The 21453-nt window shown below is 53.6% G+C and overlaps 1 protein-coding gene across 4 annotated transcripts in view; it reads right to left on the bottom strand.

Annotated features, from left to right (window-relative positions):
- GCNA (germ cell nuclear acidic peptidase) overlaps positions 1–21175 on the bottom strand; it is a 106653-nt gene extending 85478 nt beyond the window's left edge. For 3 of the 4 annotated variants that reach the window (XM_075580853.1, XM_075580854.1, XM_075580856.1), the window contains exon 1: positions 20996–21175. In XM_075580853.1, coding sequence (XP_075436968.1) covers positions 20996–21070 — 75 coding nt within the window. In that variant the 5' untranslated portion in view covers positions 21071–21175. Of the gene's footprint in view, positions 1–16413; positions 16486–20995 lie in introns of those variants that run through there. The other variant, XM_075580855.1, reaches the window with a different exon arrangement.
- Between the last annotated feature and the right edge of the window lie 278 nt (positions 21176–21453).

The following is a 21453-nucleotide window of genomic DNA, read 5'->3' as shown; positions in this document are numbered from 1 at the left end:
TGTCTTTAGTAATTCCTGGGACTCCCATTTAGGACATGTAGCTGCGGTGCTGCATAGGATCAGGGAGGCTGGGCTTACCTTGAAATCCACTAAGTGTATGGTAGGGATGGCAGAGGTCCTGTACTTAGGGCACAGGGTGGGTGGAGGGCACCTCAAACCGGAGCCAGCCAAGGTAGAAGCCATAGTTCAGTGGCCTGTTCCAAAAAACAAGAAACAGGTCATGGCATGTTTGGGCACCGCAGGGTACTATAGGAAGTTTGTCCCACAGTACAACGCCGTGGCCAAACCCCTAACTGATTTGACTAAGAAGCAACTGCCTGTGCTTATCACCTGGACTCCTGCCTGTGAAACTGCATTCCAGGCACTGAAAACTGCGCTTGCTGGGGCCCCCATACTGGCTGCCCCAGACTATACCAAACATTTCCTTATACAGATTGATGCCTCGGACTATGGCATTGGGGCTGTGTTGAGCCAAGTGGGGGGGGGGCGGTAGAGAGCACCCTGTGGTGTACCTCAGCCGAAAACTACTCCCCAGAGAGGTGGCCTATACCACCATTGAGAAAGAGTGCTTGGCCATTGTGTGGGCACTCAAAAAACTCCAGCCCTATGTGTATGGAAGGGCTTTCACTGTCCTCACAGACCACAACCCCCTGAGTTGCCTCTAGAGGGCATCAGGGGAGAATGCCAAGTTGCTAAGGTGGAGCTTAGCCTTGCAAGAGTTTGAGTTTACTATTCAGCACAAAAAGGTAATGAAAACAGCAATACTGATGGACTTTCACGTCAGGACTATCCCTCTGAGACTGAGTTTGTTAAGGGTGCCAGTAGTGCCCCACTCCCCGTTAGGGCCAGTGGGCCACAGGTCACCCATTAAGAAGGGGAGGTGTAGAGGGAGAGGGGGTTGGCCCGGTATTAAAGGTGTTGCACCCCATATGGCCACCCCCTGACCTCACCAGGGAGGAAAGGGGTTAACTGGACTGCGGTCCAGGAAGGTGGTTTACACCTTGTCATGTCATGAAAATGTATGTTCCCCTGTTTCATTATAATCCTGTATTTTAAAGATGTTTTAAAGTGCATTTCTGTATCTCCAGTTCTGGAGGTCGCAGAGAGTTGATATTTGGCCAATATGTGGAGTCACTGTAGGCATTAAGAACTGGCAAATTTCGACCCACCGAGCCCACCAGAATGGAACTTATTAATATGTGTAGATATTAAAGTGTATATGTATGGTATTTTGGATCTGTCCTGAAAATGCAGACTCCATCTGCTATGCTAATAGGTCATGAAGGGCAGCCGGCTGATTGAGCCTAAGCACTGCGATCAAAAGTTAATTGCCTGATTGTCTACACTAAGTACTAATCAACAGACTCTGCCACTCTAATTGTTACCTGAGGGTGGAGAATCATCAAACTGGAGTGGTTTGTAAGTGTTATGTCTACACCTACAAACAATGCAGATACTTCATTTGATAGACTGGTCGTCGTCCCTGATTTAATTATGGGGCTACCCATAGAGTCCCAGTACACATGGGCTAATTAGCTGGGGGGCATGGGTTAATCTGTGTCTCCACGTTAGGGATTGGATACAGATAATTGTTCACCAATAGTCTGTATTCAATGTTAAGAATAGGGTTACACAGGTATATAAACTGTGTCAACCCTACAGTTGGAGTTCTAATTCTGATACCATCTTGAATGTCACCGGATTGCTGGAGAATTGCTAGCTGATACTTCTCCATCCCCCAACCCTAAGTAAGTGTTACCTTCTTGTCTGTTAAATGTACTATATTGCGGTGTTCACCTTATTTAAGGAATAAATATATTTTATTATATCTAAGCCTTGTTCAGTTCAACCCAGATATTTGGTGTTCATTATATCTTGTCATAAGCTACCGTGACACATAGCTATACTGTAATATAGACCCGGCCACAGATATATATATATATATATACACATACATACAAACACACACACACACAGGATGTGTGCATATATATATATATATATATATATACACACATACATATACATATAGATATAGATATGGAGTATATGTAGCAACCTTGGGGAAACCAGCCAAAAATTACAAGGAAGAATGAATATGCACAGACACTCTATACTCCATCACGAAGAAGGAAGATACTGCTCACCTGTGGGACATCACTTCTCACAACCAGATCATTCCATAAATGATTTAAAAATCAAAATCCTCAATGGAATGTTTAAAAGCACCCAAGAACGGAAAACATTTGAGCTCAGAATGATAAGACTCTTTGACACCAAAACCAAGGGACTTAATGTGGACATGGGTTTTCTCACACCCTACCAAAATTGTCTGTAATTATCCTGCTTGCCTCTATTCTTATCCACACTTTCTCTCCCCCCCCCCCCCCCCCCAGCATCCCTTCCCCACCTTTCTTTGACACTATCCCTTGGCTTCAAACACTTAACACCCGACCTTATCTACAGTAAATATCTGTTTTGTTTTTTTTGTTTTTTTCTCTACATTGTTTTAGCCATAGATTCCTATGTAAATCAGTATTGCTGACCTGAAGAAAAGAGGAGAACTCTCGAAAGCTTGTCCTATGACATAAATTGTTAGTCCAATAAAAAAGGTATCACCTAATACTGAAGAACTCATTTATTCTGCACTATCGCAACTGGACTAACACGGCTACTTTCTGCTTTATATATACATACATATATACACATATATACATACACATATATATATACATATATATACATACATATATATATATATATATATACATATACATACATACATATACAGGCATACCCCGCTTTAAGGACACTCACTTTAAGTACACTCGCGAGTAAGTACATGTCGCCCAATAGGCAAACGGCAGTTCACGCATGCGCCTGTCAGCACGTCCTGAACAGCAATGCCGGCTCCCTACCTGTAACGAAGCTGTGCGCAAGCGGGGAGACTATAGAGCCTGTTACAAATGCGGATTGCCTGTTACAGAAGTGCTTGACAGCAGTATGCACGTTGAACTTGCAGTACTACATGCATCTATAGTGGAGACATGCTTCACTTTCTCGTAAGACAGTGTCCTTACATACAGTGCGTCCGTCCCTTTAATGCGGGGTATGCCTGTATACATACATAATATACATACATACATACATACATACATACATATTATATATATATATATATATATATATATATATATATATATATATATATATATATACCATAATACTGAGTTAAGTTATGGTGAGTAAAAAAAGTGACAAAAACCCTCCACAGGAAAGCAAATATGCAAATACAACTGTATGCTCATCTGCATGTCTTAGGCAGGTCTGCAACCCCGCCTTTCCCCATCATCACCCAGCACTTCCACTGCAGCAAGGGATTCTGGGAAATGACATGCAAATGAGCACACAGTGTCACTTTTTGCCTCAAAAACCATGTTAAAGTATACTCATTCGCCAACTGCACACGATATGACTCCCCTGATGAAATCACCGTGAGACTGAAGAAACGCGTAGGGAAGAGAGTTTTTAAGCTATTGCATAATTCCTATACTCATCGATCACTGCCTATACAGCACGGACACTTGTGGGACATTTGTGTGGTGCTGTGACTTCATTTGCCTTGCGGGGTCACAAGCAACAGACTTTCCATCCGGACAACACTGAGAGTGGAGGACTTCCGGGTCACACTGTGGCTGTGCAGTTCCTGTACCCCTACCGGATGTCGGTTCAGAAAAGCTGGGACTACACGGAAGGAGAGATTGGCGCGCAAGCAGAGTCATATCGTGGGCGGTTGGCGAATGAGTATACTCATTACATGCTTTTACCTTTTATTCGTTTGTGAGTTTGCATTTGTTGGTTATATCATTTTTATTAAATTGTATTTTTTCATGCTGCACTAGGATCGGGCGCTTTCTTTTCTTGTTGTTCGCAGATTTCTGGGAGGTCGTTGGTCCTTGCGGAGAGCAGCCATATCCTAATTCATGGACCCTTGGTTTGGTTATTTTTATTTTTAACTAGCTGAGAGACCCGGCGTTGCCCGGGATGTAATGTTCCCGTTCCTCTCTCTCCTCCCCCCTCTCTCTGTTTGTCCCCCATTCACATCAATCCAGTCCCCCCCCCTCCCTCCTTTACAGCTTCATGTAGCGTGTGTGCGTCAGTCACTGTGTGTTTGTGCGCGCGTCAGTGAGTCTGAGGCAGAAACACAAACACACACAGACTGACTGACGCACACACAGTCAGTGTGTGCGTGTGTGTGTGCCTCAGTCAGTGTGTGCGTGCGTGCGTCAGGGTTTGTGTGCGCGTCAGTCAGTGTGTGCGTGCGTGCGGCAGTCAGTCAGTGTGTGCGTGCGGGTGCGGCAGTCAGTGTGTGTGTGTGGGGGTGTGTGTGCGGGTGCGGCAGTCAGTGTGTGTGTGTGGGGGTGTGTGTGCGGGTGCGGCAGTCAGTGTGTGTGTGTGGGGGTGTGTGTGCGGGCGCGGCAGTCAGTGTGTGTGTGTGGGGGTGTGTGTGCGGGCGCGGCAGTCAGTGTGTGTGTGTGGGGGTGTGTGTGCGCGCGCGGCAGTCAGTGTGTGTGTGTGGGGGTGTGTGTGCGCGCGTCAGTCAGTGTGTGTGTGTCAGTCAGTCAGTGTGTGTGTGTCAGTCAGTCAGTGTGTGTGTGTCAGTCAGTGTGTGTGTGTGTCAGTCAGTGTGTGTGTGTGTCAGTCAGTGTGTGTGTGTGTCAGTCAGTGTGTGTGTGTGTCAGTCAGTGTGTGTGTGTGTCAGTCAGTGTGTGTGTGTGTCAGTCAGTGTGTGTGTGTGTCAGTCAGTGTGTGTGTGTGTCAGTCAGTGTGTGTGTGTGTCAGTCAGTGTGTGTGTGTGTCAGTCAGTGTGTGTGTGTCAGTCAGTGTGTGTGTGTGTCAGTCAGTGTGTGTGTGTGTCAGTCAGTGTGTGTGTGTGTGTCAGTCAGTGTGTGTGTGTGTCAGTCAGTGTGTGTGTGTGTCAGTCAGTGTGTGTGTGTGTCAGTCAGTGTGTGTGTCAGTCAGTGTGTGTGTGTGTCAGTCAGTGTGTGTGTGTGTCAGTCAGTGTGTGTGTGTGTCAGTCAGTGTGTGTGTGTGTCAGTCAGTGTGTGTGTGTGTCAGTCAGTGTGTGTGTGTGTCAGTCAGTGTGTGTGTGTGTCAGTCAGTGTGTGTGTGTGTCAGTCAGTGTGTGTGTGTGTGTGTGTGTGTGTCAGTCAGTGTGTGTGTGTGTGTGTGTGTCAGTCAGTGTGTGTGTGTGTCAGTCAGTGTGTGTGTGTGTGTGTGTGTCAGTCAGTGTGTGTGTGTGTCAGTCAGTGTGTGTGTGTGTCAGTCAGTGTGTGTGTGTGTCAGTCAGTGTGTGTGTGTGTCAGTCAGTGTGTGTGTGTGTCAGTCAGTGTGTGTGTGTGTCAGTCAGTGTGTGTGTGTGTCAGTCAGTGTGTGTGTGTGTCAGTCAGTGTGTGTGTGTGTGTGTGTCAGTCAGTGTGTGTGTGTGTGTGTGTCAGTCAGTGTGTGTGTGTGTGTGTGTCAGTCAGTGTGTGTGTGTGTCAGTCAGTGTGTGTGTGTGTGTGTGTCAGTCAGTGTGTGTGTGTGTCAGTCAGTGTGTGTGTGTGTGTGTGTGTGTGTCAGTCAGTGTGTGTGTGTGTGTGTGTGTGTGTCAGTCAGTGTGTGTGTGTGTGTCAGTCAGTGTGTGTGTGTGTGTCAGTCAGTGTGTGTGTGTGTGTCAGTCAGTGTGTGTGTGTGTCAGTCAGTGTGTGTGTGTGTCAGTCAGTGTGTGTGTGTGTGTGTGTGTCAGTCAGTGTGTGTGTGTGTGTCAGTCAGTGTGTGTGTGTGTCAGTCAGTGTGTGTGTGTGTCAGTCAGTGTGTGTGTGTGTGTGTCAGTCAGTGTGTGTGTGTGTGTGTCAGTCAGTGTGTGTGTGTGTGTGTCAGTCAGTGTGTGTGTGTGTGTGTCAGTCAGTGTGTGTGTGTGTGTGTGTCAGTCAGTGTGTGTGTGTGTGTCAGTCAGTGTGTGTGTGTGTGTGTGTGTCAGTCAGTGTGTGTGTGTGTGTGTGTCAGTCAGTGTGTGTGTGTGTGTGTCAGTCAGTGTGTGTGTGTGTGTGTCAGTCAGTGTGTGTGTGTGTGTGTCAGTCAGTGTGTGTGTGTGTGTGTCAGTCAGTGTGTGTGTGTGTGTGTCAGTCAGTGTGTGTGTGTGTGTGTCAGTCAGTGTGTGTGTGTGTGTGTCAGTCAGTGTGTGTGTGTGTGTGTCAGTCAGTGTGTGTGTGTGTGTGTCAGTCAGTGTGTGTGTGTGTGTGTCAGTCAGTGTGTGTGTGTGTGTCAGTCAGTGTGTGTGTGTGTGTGTCAGTCAGTGTGTGTGTGTGTGTCAGTCAGTGTGTGTGTGTGTGTGTCAGTCAGTGTGTGTGTGTGTGTGTCAGTCAGTGTGTGTGTGTGTGTGTCAGTCAGTCAGTGTGTGTGTGTGTCAGTCAGTCAGTGTGTGTGTGTGTCAGTCAGTGTGTGTGTGTGTGTGTGTCAGTCAGTGTGTGTGTGTGTCAGTCAGTGTGTGTGTGTGTGTGTGTCAGTCAGTGTGTGTGTGTGTCAGTCAGTGTGTGTGTGTGTCAGTCAGTGTGTGTGTGTGTCAGTCAGTGTGTGTGTGTGTCAGTCAGTGTGTGTGTGTGTCAGTCAGTGTGTGTGTGTGTCAGTCAGTGTGTGTGTGTGTCAGTCAGTGTGTGTGTGTGTCAGTCAGTGTGTGTGTGTGTCAGTCAGTGTGTGTGTGTGTCAGTCAGTGTGTGTGTGTGTCAGTCAGTGTGTGTGTGTGTCAGTCAGTGTGTGTGTGTGTCAGTCAGTGTGTGTGTGTGTCAGTCAGTGTGTGTGTGTGTCAGTCAGTGTGTGTGTGTGTCAGTCAGTGTGTGTGTGTGTCAGTCAGTGTGTGTGTGTGTCAGTCAGTGTGTGTGTGTGTCAGTCAGTGTGTGTGTGTGTCAGTCAGTGTGTGTGTGTGTCAGTCAGTGTGTGTGTGTGTCAGTCAGTGTGTGTGTGTGTGTCAGTCAGTGTGTGTGTGTGTCAGTCAGTGTGTGTGTGTGTGTCAGTCAGTGTGTGTGTGTGTGTCAGTCAGTGTGTGTGTGTGTGTCAGTCAGTGTGTGTGTGTGTGTCAGTCAGTGTGTGTGTGTGTGTCAGTCAGTGTGTGTGTGTGTGTCAGTCAGTGTGTGTGTGTGTGTCAGTCAGTGTGTGTGTGTGTGTCAGTCAGTGTGTGTGTGTGTGTCAGTCAGTGTGTGTGTGTGTCAGTCAGTGTGTGTGTGTGTCAGTCAGTGTGTGTGTGTGTCAGTCAGTGTGTGTGTGTGTCAGTCAGTGTGTGTGTGTGTCAGTCAGTGTGTGTGTGTGTCAGTCAGTGTGTGTGTGTGTCAGTCAGTGTGTGTGTGTGTCAGTCAGTGTGTGTGTGTGTCAGTCAGTGTGTGTGTGTGTCAGTCAGTGTGTGTGTGTGTCAGTCAGTGTGTGTGTGTGTCAGTCAGTGTGTGTGTGTCAGTCAGTGTGTGTGTGTCAGTCAGTGTGTGTGTGTCAGTCAGTGTGTGTGTGTCAGTCAGTGTGTGTGTGTCAGTCAGTGTGTGTGTGTCAGTCAGTGTGTGTGTGTCAGTCAGTGTGTGTGTGTCAGTCAGTGTGTGTGTGTCAGTCAGTGTGTGTGTGTGTCAGTCAGTGTGTGTGTGTGTCAGTCAGTGTGTGTGTGTCAGTCAGTGTGTGTGTGTCAGTCAGTGTGTGTGTGTCAGTCAGTGTGTGTGTGTCAGTCAGTGTGTGTGTGTCAGTCAGTGTGTGTGTGTGTCAGTCAGTGTGTGTGTGTCAGTCAGTGTGTGTGTGTCAGTCAGTGTGTGTGTGTCAGTCAGTGTGTGTGTGTCAGTCAGTGTGTGTGTGTCAGTCAGTGTGTGTGTGTCAGTCAGTGTGTGTGTGTCAGTCAGTGTGTGTGTGTCAGTCAGTGTGTGTGTGTCAGTCAGTGTGTGTGTGTCAGTCAGTGTGTGTGTGTCAGTCAGTGTGTGTGTGTCAGTCAGTGTGTGTGTGTCAGTCAGTGTGTGTGTGTCAGTCAGTGTGTGTGTGTCAGTCAGTCAGTGTGTGTGTGTCAGTCAGTCAGTGTGTGTGTGTCAGTCAGTCAGTGTGTGTGTGTGTCAGTCAGTGTGTGTGTGTGTCAGTCAGTGTGTGTGTGTGTGTCAGTCAGTGTGTGTGTGTGTGTCAGTGTGTGTGTGTGTGTGTGTGTCAGTCAGTGTGTGTGTGTGTGTGTCAGTCAGTGTGTGTGTGTGTCAGTCAGTGTGTGTGTGTGTCAGTCAGTGTGTGTGTGTGTCAGTCAGTGTGTGTGTGTGTGAGCCAGTGTGTGTGTGTGTGTGAGCCAGTGTGTGTGTGTGTGTGAGCCAGTGTGTGTGTGTGTGTGAGCCAGTGTGTGTGTGTGTGTGAGCCAGTGTGTGTGTGTGTGTGAGCCAGTGTGTGTGTGTGTGTGAGCCAGTGTGTGTGTGTGTGTGAGCCAGTGTGTGTGTGTGTGAGCCAGTGTGTGTGTGTGTGTGAGCCAGTGTGTGTGTGTGTGTGAGCCAGTGTGTGTGTGTGTGAGCCAGTGTGTGTGTGTGTGAGCCAGTGTGTGTGTGTGTGAGCCAGTGTGTGTGTGTGTGTGTGAGCCAGTGTGTGTGTGTGTGTGTGAGCCAGTGTGTGTGTGTGTGAGCCAGTGTGTGTGTGTGTGAGCCAGTGTGTGTGTGTGTGTGAGCCAGTGTGTGTCTGTGAGCCAGTGTGTGTCTGTGAGCCAGTGTGTGTCTGTGAGCCAGTGTGTGTCTGTGAGCCAGTGTGTGTCTGTGAGCCAGTGTGTGTCTGTGAGCCAGTGTGTGTCTGTGAGCCAGTGTGTGTCTGTGAGCCAGTGTGTGTGTCAGTCAGTCAGTGTGTGTCAGTCAGTGTGTGTGTGTGTCAGTCAGTGTGTGTGTGTGTCAGTCAGTGTGTGTGTGTCAGTCAGTGTGTGTGTGTCAGTCAGTGTGTGTGTGTCAGTCAGTGTGTGTGTGTCAGTCAGTGTGTGTGTGTCAGTCAGTGTGTGTGTGTGTCAGTCAGTGTGTGTGTGTCAGTCAGTGTGTGTGTGTCAGTCAGTGTGTGTGTGTCAGTCAGTGTGTGTGTGTGTCAGTCAGTGTGTGTGTGTCAGTCAGTGTGTGTGTGTCAGTCAGTGTGTGTGTGTGTGTCAGTCAGTGTGTGTGTGTGTGTCAGTCAGTGTGTGTGTGTGTCAGTCAGTGTGTGTGTGTGTCAGTCAGTGTGTGTGTGTGTCAGTCAGTGTGTGTGTGTGTCAGTCAGTGTGTGTGTGTGTCAGTCAGTGTGTGTGTGTGTCAGTCAGTGTGTGTGTGTGTCAGTCAGTGTGTGTGTGTGTCAGTCAGTGTGTGTGTGTGTCAGTCAGTGTGTGTGTGTGTCAGTCAGTGTGTGTGTGTGTCAGTCAGTGTGTGTGTGTGTCAGTCAGTGTGTGTGTGTGTCAGTCAGTGTGTGTGTGTCAGTCAGTGTGTGTGTGTGTCAGTCAGTGTGTGTGTGTGTGTCAGTCAGTGTGTGTGTGTGTCAGTCAGTGTGTGTGTGTGTCAGTCAGTGTGTGTGTGTGTCAGTCAGTGTGTGTGTGTGTGTCAGTCAGTGTGTGTGTGTGTGTGTGTCAGTCAGTGTGTGTGTGTGTCAGTCAGTGTGTGTGTCAGTCAGTGTGTGTGTGTGTCAGTCAGTGTGTGTGTGTGTCAGTCAGTGTGTGTGTGTGTCAGTCAGTGTGTGTGTGTGTCAGTCAGTGTGTGTGTGTGTCAGTCAGTGTGTGTGTGTGTGTGTGTGTGTGTCAGTCAGTGTGTGTGTGTGTGTGTGTGTCAGTCAGTGTGTGTGTGTGTCAGTCAGTGTGTGTGTGTGTGTGTGTGTGTGTCAGTCAGTGTGTGTGTGTGTCAGTCAGTGTGTGTGTGTGTCAGTCAGTGTGTGTGTGTGTCAGTCAGTGTGTGTGTGTGTCAGTCAGTGTGTGTGTGTGTCAGTCAGTGTGTGTGTGTGTCAGTCAGTGTGTGTGTGTGTCAGTCAGTGTGTGTGTGTGTGTGTGTGTCAGTCAGTGTGTGTGTGTGTGTGTGTCAGTCAGTGTGTGTGTGTGTGTGTCAGTCAGTGTGTGTGTGTGTCAGTCAGTGTGTGTGTGTGTGTGTGTCAGTCAGTGTGTGTGTGTGTCAGTCAGTGTGTGTGTGTGTGTGTGTGTGTGTCAGTCAGTGTGTGTGTGTGTGTGTGTGTGTGTCAGTCAGTGTGTGTGTGTGTGTCAGTCAGTGTGTGTGTGTCAGTTAGTGTGTGTGTGTGTGTCAGTCAGTGTGTGTGTGTGTCAGTCAGTGTGTGTGTGTGTCAGTCAGTGTGTGTGTGTGTGTGTCAGTCAGTGTGTGTGTGTGTGTCAGTCAGTGTGTGTGTGTGTCAGTCAGTGTGTGTGTGTGTCAGTCAGTGTGTGTGTGTGTGTGTCAGTCAGTGTGTGTGTGTGTGTCAGTCAGTGTGTGTGTGTGTGTGTCAGTCAGTGTGGTGTGTGTGTGTGTGTCAGTCAGTGTGTGTGTGTGTGTCAGTCAGTGTGTGTGTGTGTGTGTGTCAGTCAGTGTGTGTGTGTGTGTGTGTGTCAGTCAGTGTGTGTGTGTGTGTGTCAGTCAGTGTGTGTGTGTGTGTGTCAGTCAGTGTGTGTGTGTGTGTGTCAGTCAGTGTGTGTGTGTGTGTGTCAGTCAGTGTGTGTGTGTGTGTGTCAGTCAGTGTGTGTGTGTGTGTGTCAGTCAGTGTGTGTGTGTGTGTGTCAGTCAGTGTGTGTGTGTGTGTGTCAGTCAGTGTGTGTGTGTGTGTGTCAGTCAGTGTGTGTGTGTGTGTGTCAGTCAGTGTGTGTGTGTGTGTGTCAGTCAGTGTGTGTGTGTGTGTCAGTCAGTGTGTGTGTGTGTGTCAGTCAGTGTGTGTGTGTGTGTCAGTCAGTGTGTGTGTGTGGTCAGTCAGTGTGTGTGTGTGTGTGTCAGTCAGTGTGTGTGTGTGTGTGTCAGTCAGTGTGTGTGTGTGTGTGTCAGTCAGTCAGTGTGTGTGTGTGTCAGTCAGTCAGTGTGTGTGTGTGTCAGTCAGTCAGTGTGTGTGTGTCAGTCAGTCAGTGTGTGTGTGTCAGTCAGTGTGTGTGTGTGTGTGTGTCAGTCAGTGTGTGTGTGTGTGTGTGTCAGTCAGTGTGTGTGTGTGTCAGTCAGTGTGTGTGTGTGTCAGTCAGTGTGTGTGTGTGTCAGTCAGTGTGTGTGTGTGTCAGTCAGTGTGTGTGTGTGTCAGTCAGTGTGTGTGGTGTGTCAGTCAGTGTGTGTGTGTGTCAGTCAGTGTGTGTGTGTGTCAGTCAGTGTGTGTGTGTGTCAGTCAGTGTGTGTGTGTGTCAGTCAGTGTGTGTGTGTGTCAGTCAGTGTGTGTGTGTGTCAGTCAGTGTGTGTGTGTGTCAGTCAGTGTGTGTGTGTGTCAGTCAGTGTGTGTGTGTGTCAGTCAGTGTGTGTGTGTGTCAGTCAGTGTGTGTGTGTGTCAGTCAGTGTGTGTGTGTGTCAGTCAGTGTGTGTGTGTGTCAGTCAGTGTGTGTGTGTGTCAGTCAGTGTGTGTGTGTGTCAGTCAGTGTGTGTGTGTGTCAGTCAGTGTGTGTGTGTGTCAGTCAGTGTGTGTGTGTGTCAGTCAGTGTGTGTGTGTGTCAGTCAGTGTGTGTGTGTGTCAGTCAGTGTGTGTGTGTGTCAGTCAGTGTGTGTGTGGTGTGTGTCAGTCAGTGTGTGTGTGTGTGTCAGTCAGTGTGTGTGTGTGTGTCAGTCAGTGTGTGTGTGTGTGTCAGTCAGTGTGTGTGTGTGTGTCAGTCAGTGTGTGTGTGTGTGTCAGTCAGTGTGTGTGTGTGTCAGTCAGTGTGTGTGTGTGTCAGTCAGTGTGTGTGTGTGTCAGTCAGTGTGTGTGTGTGTCAGTCAGTGTGTGTGTGTGTCAGTCAGTGTGTGTGTGTGTCAGTCAGTGTGTGTGTGTGTCAGTCAGTGTGTGTGTGTGTCAGTCAGTGTGTGTGTGTGTCAGTCAGTGTGTGTGTGTGTCAGTCAGTGTGTGTGTGTGTCAGTCAGTGTGTGTGTGTGTCAGTCAGTGTGTGGTGTGTCAGTCAGTGTGTGTGTGTCAGTCAGTGTGTGTTGTGTGTCAGTCAGTGTGTGTGTCAGTCGTGGTGTGTCAGTCAGTGTGTGTGTGTCAGTCAGTGTGTGTGTGTCAGTCAGTGTGTGTGTGTCAGTCAGTGTGTGTGTGTCAGTCAGTGTGTGTGTGTCAGTCAGTGTGTGTGTGTGTCAGTCAGTGTGTGTGTGTCAGTCAGTGTGTGTGTGTCAGTCAGTGTGTGTGTGTCAGTCAGTGTGTGATGTGTCAGTCAGTGTGTGTGTGTCAGTCAGTGTGTGTGTGTCAGTCAGTGTGTGTGTGTCAGTCAGTGTGTGTGTGTCAGTCAGTGTGTGTGTGTGTCAGTCAGTGTGTGTGTGTGTCAGTCAGTGTGTGTGTGTCAGTCAGTGTTGTGTGTGTCAGTCAGTGTGTGTGTGTCAGTCAGTGTGTGTGTGTCAGTCAGTGTGTGTGTGTCAGTCAGTGTGTGTGTGTGTCAGTCAGTGTGTGTGTGTCAGTCAGTGTGTGTGTGTCAGTCAGTGTGTGTGTGTCAGTCAGTGTGTGTGTGTCAGTCAGTGTGTTGTGTGTGTCAGTCAGTGTGTGTGTGTCAGTCAGTGTGTGTGTGTCAGTCAGTCAGTGTGTGTGTGTCAGTCAGTCAGTGTGTGTGTGTCAGTCAGTCAGTGTGTGTGTGTGTCAGTCAGTGTGTGTGTGTGTCAGTCAGTGTGTGTGTGTGTGTCAGTCAGTGTGTGTGTGTGTGTCAGTGTGTGTGTGTGTGTGTGTCAGTCAGTGTGTGTGTGTGTGTGTCAGTCAGTGTGTGTGTGTGTCAGTCAGTGTGTGTGTGTGTCAGTCAGTGTGTGTGTGTGTCAGTCAGTGTGTGTGTGTGTGAGCAGTGTGTGTGTGTGTGTGAGCCAGTGTGTGTGTGTGTGTGAGCCAGTGTGTGTGTGTGTGTGAGCCAGTGTGTGTGTGTGTGTGAGCCAGTGTGTGTGTGTGTGTGAGCCAGTGTGTGTGTGTGTGTGAGCCAGTGTGTGTGTGTGTGTGAGCCAGTGTGTGTGTGTGTGAGCCAGTGTGTGTGTGTGGTGTGAGCCAGTGTGTGTGTGTGTGTGAGCCAGTGTGTGTGTGTGTGTGAGCCAGTGTGTGTGTGTGTGAGCCAGTGTGTGTGTGTGTGAGCCAGTGTGTGTGTGTGTGTGTGAGCCAGTGTGTGTGTGTGTGTGTGAGCCAGTGTGTGTGTGTGTGAGCCAGTGTGTGTGTGTGTGAGCCAGTGTGTGTGTGTGTGTGAGCCAGTGTGTGTCTGTGAGCCAGTGTGTGTCTGTGAGCCAGTGTGTGTCTGTGAGCCAGTGTGTGTCTGTGAGCCAGTGTGTGTCTGTGAGCCAGTGTGTGTCTGTGAGCCAGTGTGTGTCTGTGAGCCAGTGTGTGTCTGTGAGCCAGTGTGTGTGTCAGTCAGTCAGTGTGTGTCAGTCAGTGTGTGTGTGTGTCAGTCAGTGTGTGTGTGTCAGTCAGTGTGTGTGTGTCAGTCAGTGTGTGTGTGTCAGTCAGTGTGTGTGTGTCAGTCAGTGTGTGTGTGTCAGTCAGTGTGTGTGTGTCAGTCAGTGTGTGTGTGTCAGTCAGTGTGTGTGTGTCAGTCAGTGTGTGTGTGTCAGTCAGTGTGTGTGTGTCAGTCAGTGTGTGTGTGTCAGTCAGTGTGTGTGTGTCAGTCAGTGTGTGTGTGTCAGTCAGTGTGTGTGTGTCAGTCAGTGTGTGTGTGTCAGTCAGTGTGTGTGTGTGTGTGTCAGTCAGTGTGTGTGTGTGTCAGTCAGTGTGTGTGTGTGTGTCAGTCAGTGTGTGTGTGTGTCAGTCAGTGTGTGTGTGTGTCAGTCAGTGTGTGTGTGTGTCAGTCAGTGTGTGTGTGTGTCAGTCAGTGTGTGTGTGTGTCAGTCAGTGTGTGTGTGTGTGTGTCAGTCAGTGTGTGTGCGCGCGTCAGTTAGTGTGCGTGTGTGCGTCAGTCAGCGTGTGTGTGTGTCAGTAAGTTGTGTGTGTCAGTCAGTGTGTGGGAGGTGATGTGAGTGATGTGAGTGGAGCGCCGGGGAGGGGGAGCACCAGGGAGGGGAGGTGAGTCAGCGCCGGGGAGGGGAGGTGAGTCAGCGCCGGAGAGGGAGGTGAGTGTGATGGGGGGGAGGAGAGGTGTGTGAATACCCGGCGTTGCCCGGAGGCAGGGGGGGGGGGGCGTCAAAGGCAGGGGGGGGAGCGTCAAAGGCAGGGGGGGCGTCAAAGGGAGGGGGGGCGTCAAAGGGAGGGGGGGCGTCAAAGGGAGGGGGGGGGCGTCAAAGGGAGGGGGGGGGGCGTCAAAGGCAGGGGGGGGGCGTCAAAGGCAGGGGGGGCGTCAAAGGGAGAGTGGCGTCAAAGGCAGGGGGGGGCGTCAAAGGCAGGGGGGGGCGCCTCAAAGGCATGGATTCCTCCCCCTGCATTTCGACACCTACCTGTACTTCCGGGCGCCGCCATCTTCTCACTGGGCGCCGCGAGGGAGGAAGGGGGGTCCTTCCGGGCGCCGCCATCTGTTCCAGTTGGAGCGGCGGCAGGGAGGGAGAGAGGTGAGTTGTAGCGGCGAGGGGGAGAGAGACCTGGCGTTGGCCGTGAGTAAAATTTCCCGCTCCCTTCTCTCTCCCTCTTTCTCCGTGTTCCCCAGAGGGGAGGGACGAACAGTGGACAGGAGGGGGGGGGGGGACAGTGGACAGGGAGGGGGGGGGGCAGGAGGGGGGGGGACAGTGGACAGTGGACAGGAGGGGGGGCAGTGGACAGGAGGGGGGGCAGTGGACAGGAGGAGGGGCAGTGGACAGGAGGGGGGGCAGTGGACAGGAGGGGGGGCAGTGGACAGGAGGGGGGGCAGTGGACAGGAGGGGGGCAGTGGACAGGAGGGGGGGCAGTGGACAGGAGGGGGGGGGGCAGTGGACAGGAGGGGGGGGCAGTGGACAGGAGGGGGGGGGCAGTGGACAGGAGGGGGGGGCAGTGGACAGGAGGGGGGGCAGTGGACAGGAGGGGGGGGCAGTGGACAGGAGGGGGGGGCAGTGGACAGGGAGGGGGGGGCAGTGGACAGGAGGGGGGGGCAGTGGACAGGAGGGGGGGGCAGTGGACAGGAGGGGGGGCAGTGGACAGGAGGGGGGGGCAGTGGACAGGAGGGGGGGCAGTGGACAGGAGGGGGGGCAGTGGACAGGAGGGGGGGCAGTGGACAGGAGGGGGGGCAGTGGACAGGAGGGGGGGCAGTGGACAGGAGGGGGGGGCAGTGGACAGGAGGGGGGGGCAGTGGACAGGAGGGGGGGGCAGTGGACAGGAGGGGGGGGCAGTGGACAGGAGGGGGGGGGCAGTGGACAGGAGGGGGGGGCAGTGGACAGGAGGGGGGGCAGTGGACAGGAGGGGGGGCAGTGGACAGGAGGGGGGGCAGTGGACAGGAGGGGGGGCAGTGGACAGGAGGGGGGGGGCAGTGGACAGGAGGGGGGGGGCAGTGGACAGGAGGGGGGGCAGTGGACAGGAGGGGGGGGCAGTGGACAGGAGGGGGGGGCAGTGGACAGGAGGGGGGGGCAGTGGACAGGAGGGGGGTCAGTGGACAGGAGTGGGGGTCAGTGGACAGGAGTGGGGGGTCAGTGGACAGGAGTGGGGGTCAGTGGACAGGAGTGGGGGTCAGTGGACAGGAGTGGGGGTCAGTGGACAGGAGTGGGGGTCAGTGGACAGGAGTGGGGGTCAGTGGACAGGAGTGGGGGTCAGTGGACAGGAGTGGGGGGTCAGTGGACAGGAGTGGGGGTCAGTGGACAGGAGTGGGGGTCAGTGGACAGGAGTGGGGGTCAGTGGACAGGAAGGGGGTCAGTGGACAGGAGGGGGCAGTGGACAGGAGGGGGGGCAGTGGACAGGAGGGGGGGGCAGTGGACAGGAGGGGGGGGGCAGTGGACAGGAGGGGGGGGGCAGTGGACAGGAGGGGGGGCAGTGGACAGGAGGGGGGGGCAGTGGACAGGAGGGGGGTCAGTGGACAGGAGTGGGGGTCAGTGGACAGGAGTGGGGGTCAGTGGACAGGAGGGGGGCAGTGGACAGGAGGGGGGGCAGTGGACAGGAGGGGGGGCAGTGGACAGGAGGGGGGGCAGTGGACAGGAGGGGGGGCAGTGGACAGGAGGGGGGGCAGTGGACAGGAGGGGGGGCAGTGGACAGGAGGGGGGGCAGTGGACAGGAGGGGGGGGCAGTGGACAGGAGGGGGGGGGCAGTGGACAGGAGGGGGGGGGCAGTGGACAGGAGGGGGGGGCAGTGGACAGGAGGGGGGGCAGTGGACAGTGACACACACACACACACACGTCTCAGTTGATGCGCAAGTTTCTCACTTCCGTTTGGCGCCGGAGGTGGGGGAGCGACACCTACCTGTACTTCCGGCCGCCGCCATCTTCTGACTCGGCGCCGCGAGGGAGGAAGGGGGTCCGCCATCTTACGCGCCGCGTGCAGCTGCCTGTTTCCCCGCCGGGGGGGGGGGGGGAGAGGTGATTTGGAGCGGGGAGAGGTGATTTGGAGCGGGGAGGGGGGAGAGGTGATGCCGCTGGGGAGGGGGAGAGGTGAGTTTGAGCGCCGCTGGGGAGGGGGGACACGTGATGCCGCTGAGGAGGGGGAGAGGTGATTTGGAGCGGGGAGGGGGAGAGGTGATTTGGAGCGGGGAGGGGGATAGGTGATGCCGCTGGGGAGGGGGAGAGGTGAGTTGGAGCGCCGCTGGGGAGGGGGAGAGGTGAGTTGGAGCGCCGCTGGGGGAGGGGGGAGAGGTGATGCCGCTGGGGAGGGAGAGGTGATGCCGCTGGGAGGGGGAGAGGTGATTTGGAGCGGGAGGGGGGGAGAGGTGATGCGCTGGGGACTGGGGAGGGGGAGAGGTGATGCCGCTGGGGAGGGGGGAGAGGTGATTGGAGCGGGGAGGGGGAGAGGTGATTTGGGAGGGGGAGAGTGATTTGGGGGGATGGGGAGGAGGGTGATTTGGGAGGGGAGAGGTGAGCCGCTGGGGAGGGGGAGAGGTGAGTTGGAGCGGGGAGAGGTGATTGTGTGTGTGTGTGTGTGTGTGTGTGTGTGTGTGTGGTGTGTGTGTGTGTGTGTGTGTGTGTGTGTGTGTGTGTGTGTGTGTGTGTGTGTGTGTGTGTGTGTGTGTGTGTGTGTGTGTGTGTGTGTGTGTGGCGAGCCGAGGGGGAAGAGAGTGGCAGTTGGGTGACGTCACACACAGCAATCTGATTGGCCAGAGCTGAGGACCAATCAGATTCACCGCAGATAGCACTAACCTCACTAACCATTCGATTTTATATATTAAGATTTTTTAATTTTTTAATTTTCATATTTTTATCATATATACATATATTTTTTGGGGGGGGGGTTCCATCTGTGTGGTAATAGTACTTTTATCGACACTCACGGCATATTTGTAGTATTTTCATTTAATATCTCATAATTGGTATAGCATTATTATCAGTAGCTTTTAACAATCAGCTCATATAGCATTTTATATTCATCACATTTTGCGTGTTTTTAACAGTGTGAGTCAATCAGCCATCACAATATTCATCTAATATATGCCAGTTCTATATTGCTGACGTAAAATAGCATTTTTTCCACAGACATCAGTGTCAGTATACACCTGAGGAGCGCAGTCTTTTTTTGTTTGTGTATATATATATATATATATATATATAGCTTATATATAGTATATATATATATATATATATATATATATAATATATATATACATAAAGCAACTGTAAATATTACTGTATGTTCATTTGCATGGTCTTAGACAGGTCTGCAACCCTGTCTTTCATACATATATACATATATATATATATACACACACACACACACACACACACACACACACAGGATGTGTGCAGAGCACGCGCCTTCGAAGTCAAGCTTCTTTGCGTTTGTGACAAATAGTTTTTTGATATTTATGATTTTGATTGAATGAAAGACTTGAGAGTGACAAATAGCAAAGACGTTTCACTTATAAAGCGCGTGCTTAGCACACACCCTTTTCCCTACCCTCCCACATTGCTATATTTAGTATTTACATCTTTGTGTTGTAATAGTTTTGGTAATGTCTGCAAAGGTTAGAGCACGGGTGCGCAATCTTTCCCTGCTGCGCCCCCCTGCCCACGCCTTCTCTCCGGCGTTAAATGACGCAACGTGACTTCACATGACACCGCATTGCCACAGAGAAGGTAAGTGAAGTTACAGAGGCACTAATTTAAATGCCTCAGGGGAAGAGCAGGGGGCCTCTGCAACTGCCGTGCCCCCCCCCTGAACAATCTGGGGCACCGCTGGGATACAGCAATCTTGTGAAAGATGATTTTTATTCCAGAACCTCTACCAAATAGTGATAAAGGGAGCTCTAACAATTTTTTCATTCTCCGTATTCTTGCTTATTATATTTAAAAGGTTTTAAAAAAAAAGTGTTCTGGTATTAATTTGCTCAGGTCTGGTTCAAACATTATCCCAAGATATCGCACGAATTTCACTGTGATTGGGAGAAGCAAATTATCTATGACTTTGGGACTCTTAGTTTCTGAAATATAAAACATTTCTGTCTGAGATATATTCACCTTAACACCTGCAAATGACTCAAATTGATTACTTTCAATATTTTTCTCACACTTATGTGGATGTGATATGAAAATCAATATATCATTGGCAAACAGCCAGCTTTATTTCTCAAGTTCCTAGCTTTCTCAGTAATTGCACCAACAGTTCTACACCTCCCCTCCCCCACCCCCCTCTCTCACCAGCTCCTTCGGGTCTCCCCTCCCCCCTCTCTCTCACCAGCTCCTTCGGGTCTCTGCTCCATCTCCCCTCCCCCCCCCCTCTCACCAACTCCCCTCCCCCCCCCTCTCACCAACTCCCCTCCCCTCCCCCTCTCACCAGCTCCTTCGGGTCTCTGCTGCATCTCCCCTCCCCCCCCTCTCACCAGCTCCTTCGGGTCTCTGCTGCATCTCCCCCCCCCCCCCCCCCCTCTCACCAGCTCCTTCGGGTCTCTGCTGCATCTCCCCTCCCCCCCCCTCTCACCAGCTCCCCTCCCCCTCTCACCAGCTCCCCTCCCCCCCTCTCTCACCAGCTCCCCTCCCCCCCTCTCTCACCAGCTCCCCTCCCCCCTCTCTCACCAGCTCCCCTCCCCCCCTCTCTCACCAGCTCCCCTCCCCTCCCTCTCTCACCAGCCCCCCCCCCCTCTCTCACCAGCTCCCCTCCCCCCCCCTCTCTCTCCAGCTCCCCTCCCCCCCTCTCTCACCAGCTCCCCTCCCCCCCTCTCTCACCAGCTCCCCTCCCCCCCCTCTCTCACCAGCTCCCCTCCCCCCCCTCTCTCACCAGCTCCCCCCCCCCCCTCTCTCACCAGCTCCCCCTCCCCCCCCTCTCTCACCAGCTCCCCTCCCCCCCTCTCTCACCAGCTCCCCCCCCCCTCTCTCACCAGCTCCCCTCCCCCCCTCTCTCACCAGCTCCCCTCCCCCCTCTCTCACCAGCTCCCCTCCCCCCCCTCTCTCACCAGCTCCCCTCCCCCCCTCTCTCACCAGCTCCCCTCCCCCCCCCCTCTCTCACCAGCCCCCTCCCCCCCTCTCTCACCAGCTCCCCTCCCCCCCTCTCTCACCAGCTCCCCTCTCCCCCCCCTCTCTCACCAGCTCCCCTCCCCCCCTCTCTCACCAGCTCCCCTCCCCCCCCTCTCTCACCAGCTCCCCCTCCCCCCTCTCTCACCAGCTCCCCTCCCCCCCTCTCTCACCAGCTCCCCTCCCCCCCTCTCTCACCAGCTCCCCTCCCCCCCTCTCTCACCAGCTCCCCTCCCCCCCTCTCTCACCAGCTCCCCTCCCCCCTCTCTCACCAGCTCCCCTCCCCCCCTCTCTCACCAGCTCCCCTCCCCCCCCCTCTCACCAGCTCCCCTCCCCCCCTCTCTCACCAGCTCCCCTCCCCCCCCCTCTCACCAGCTCCCCTCCCCCCCCTCTCACCAGCTCCCCTCCCCCCCCTCTCTCACCAGCTCCCCTCCCCCCCTCTCTCACCAGCTCCCCCCCCCCCCCTCTCTCACCAGCTCCCCCCCCCCCCCTCTCTCACCAGCTCCCCTCCCCCACCTCTCTCACCAGCTCCCCTCCCCCACCAGCTCCCCTCCCCCACCTCTCTCACCAGCTCCCCTCCCCCACCTCTCTCACCAGCTCCCCTCCCCCCCCTCTCTCACCAGCTCCCCTCCCCCCCCTCTCTCACCAGCTCCCCTCCCTCTCTCACCAGCTCCCCTCCCCCCCCCTCTCACACCAGCTCCCCTCCCCCCCCTCTCACACCAGCTCCCCTCCCCCCCCTCTCTCACCAGCTCCCCTCCCCCCCCCTCTCTCACCAGCCCCTCCCCCCCTCTCTCACCAGCTCCCCTCCCCCCCCCTCTCTCACCAGCTCCCCCCCCCCCTCTCTCACCAGCTCCCCCCCCCCTCTCTCACCAGCTCCCCCCCCCTCTCTCACCAGCTCCCCCCCCCCTCTCTCACCAGCTCCCCCCCCCCTCTCTCACCAGCTCCCCCCCCTCTCTCACCAGCTCCCCCCCCTCTCTCACCAGCTCCCCCTCCTCTCTCACCAGCTCCCTCCCCCCCCTCTCTCACCAGCTCCCCTCCCCCCCCCCTCTCTCACCAGCTCCCCTCCCCCCCCCTCTCTCACCAGCTCCCCTCCCCCCCCCCTCTCTCACCAGCTCCCCTCCCCCCCCTCTCTCACCAGCTCCCCTCCCCCCCCCCTCTCTCACCAGCTCCCCTCCCCCCCCTCTCTCACCAGCTCCCCCTCCCCCCCCCTCTCTCACCAGCTCCCCTCCCCCCCCCCTCTCTCACCAGCTCCCCTCCCCCCCCCTCTCTCACCAGCTCCCCTCCCCCCCCCCCTCTCTCACCAGCTCCCCTCCCCCCCCCCCTCTCTCACCAGCTCCCCTCCCCCCCCCCCCTCTCTCACCAGCTCCCCTCCCCCCCCCCTCTCTCACCAGCTCCTTCGGGTCTCCCCTCCAGCCCAGCCGGGCAGAGACTCTCTCCAGCAAACTCTGAGACTCGGTCGCCATGAACCCGGCAAGAGCAGAACCAACGCGGGATTCAAAGTTCCCGGGAGCCGGAAATCCGGCCTACAATGCCGGTAATACTACTTCCGGCCTACAATGCTGGTAATACTACTTCCGGCCAACAATGCTGGTAATACTACTTCCGCCATGCGATTCCGGATATTCCTAATGCTACGTATGGGGGCAAGGATCGAGCAGGCATAGCATTAATACTGCTTCTAGCAGTGAAACGGCGAGCAGCAACTTGTAGCAATAGTACCGGGTATTAAATCTGTAGCGGGTATTAAATCTGTAGCGGGTATTAAATCTGTAGCGGGGCGGAGCCGCGCACGGCGCACTCACGCCCCAATGTTACCCAGCGCACTCAGAACCGCGCCTGTTCATTC

The sequence above is a fragment of the Ascaphus truei genome, assembly GCF_040206685.1.
Source record: "Ascaphus truei isolate aAscTru1 chromosome 16 unlocalized genomic scaffold, aAscTru1.hap1 SUPER_16_unloc_1, whole genome shotgun sequence".
Classification (NCBI taxonomy): domain Eukaryota; kingdom Metazoa; phylum Chordata; class Amphibia; order Anura; family Ascaphidae; genus Ascaphus; species Ascaphus truei.
The sequence above is the reverse complement of the archived record's forward strand: the minus strand, read 5'-3'. Positions and strand labels throughout refer to the sequence as shown.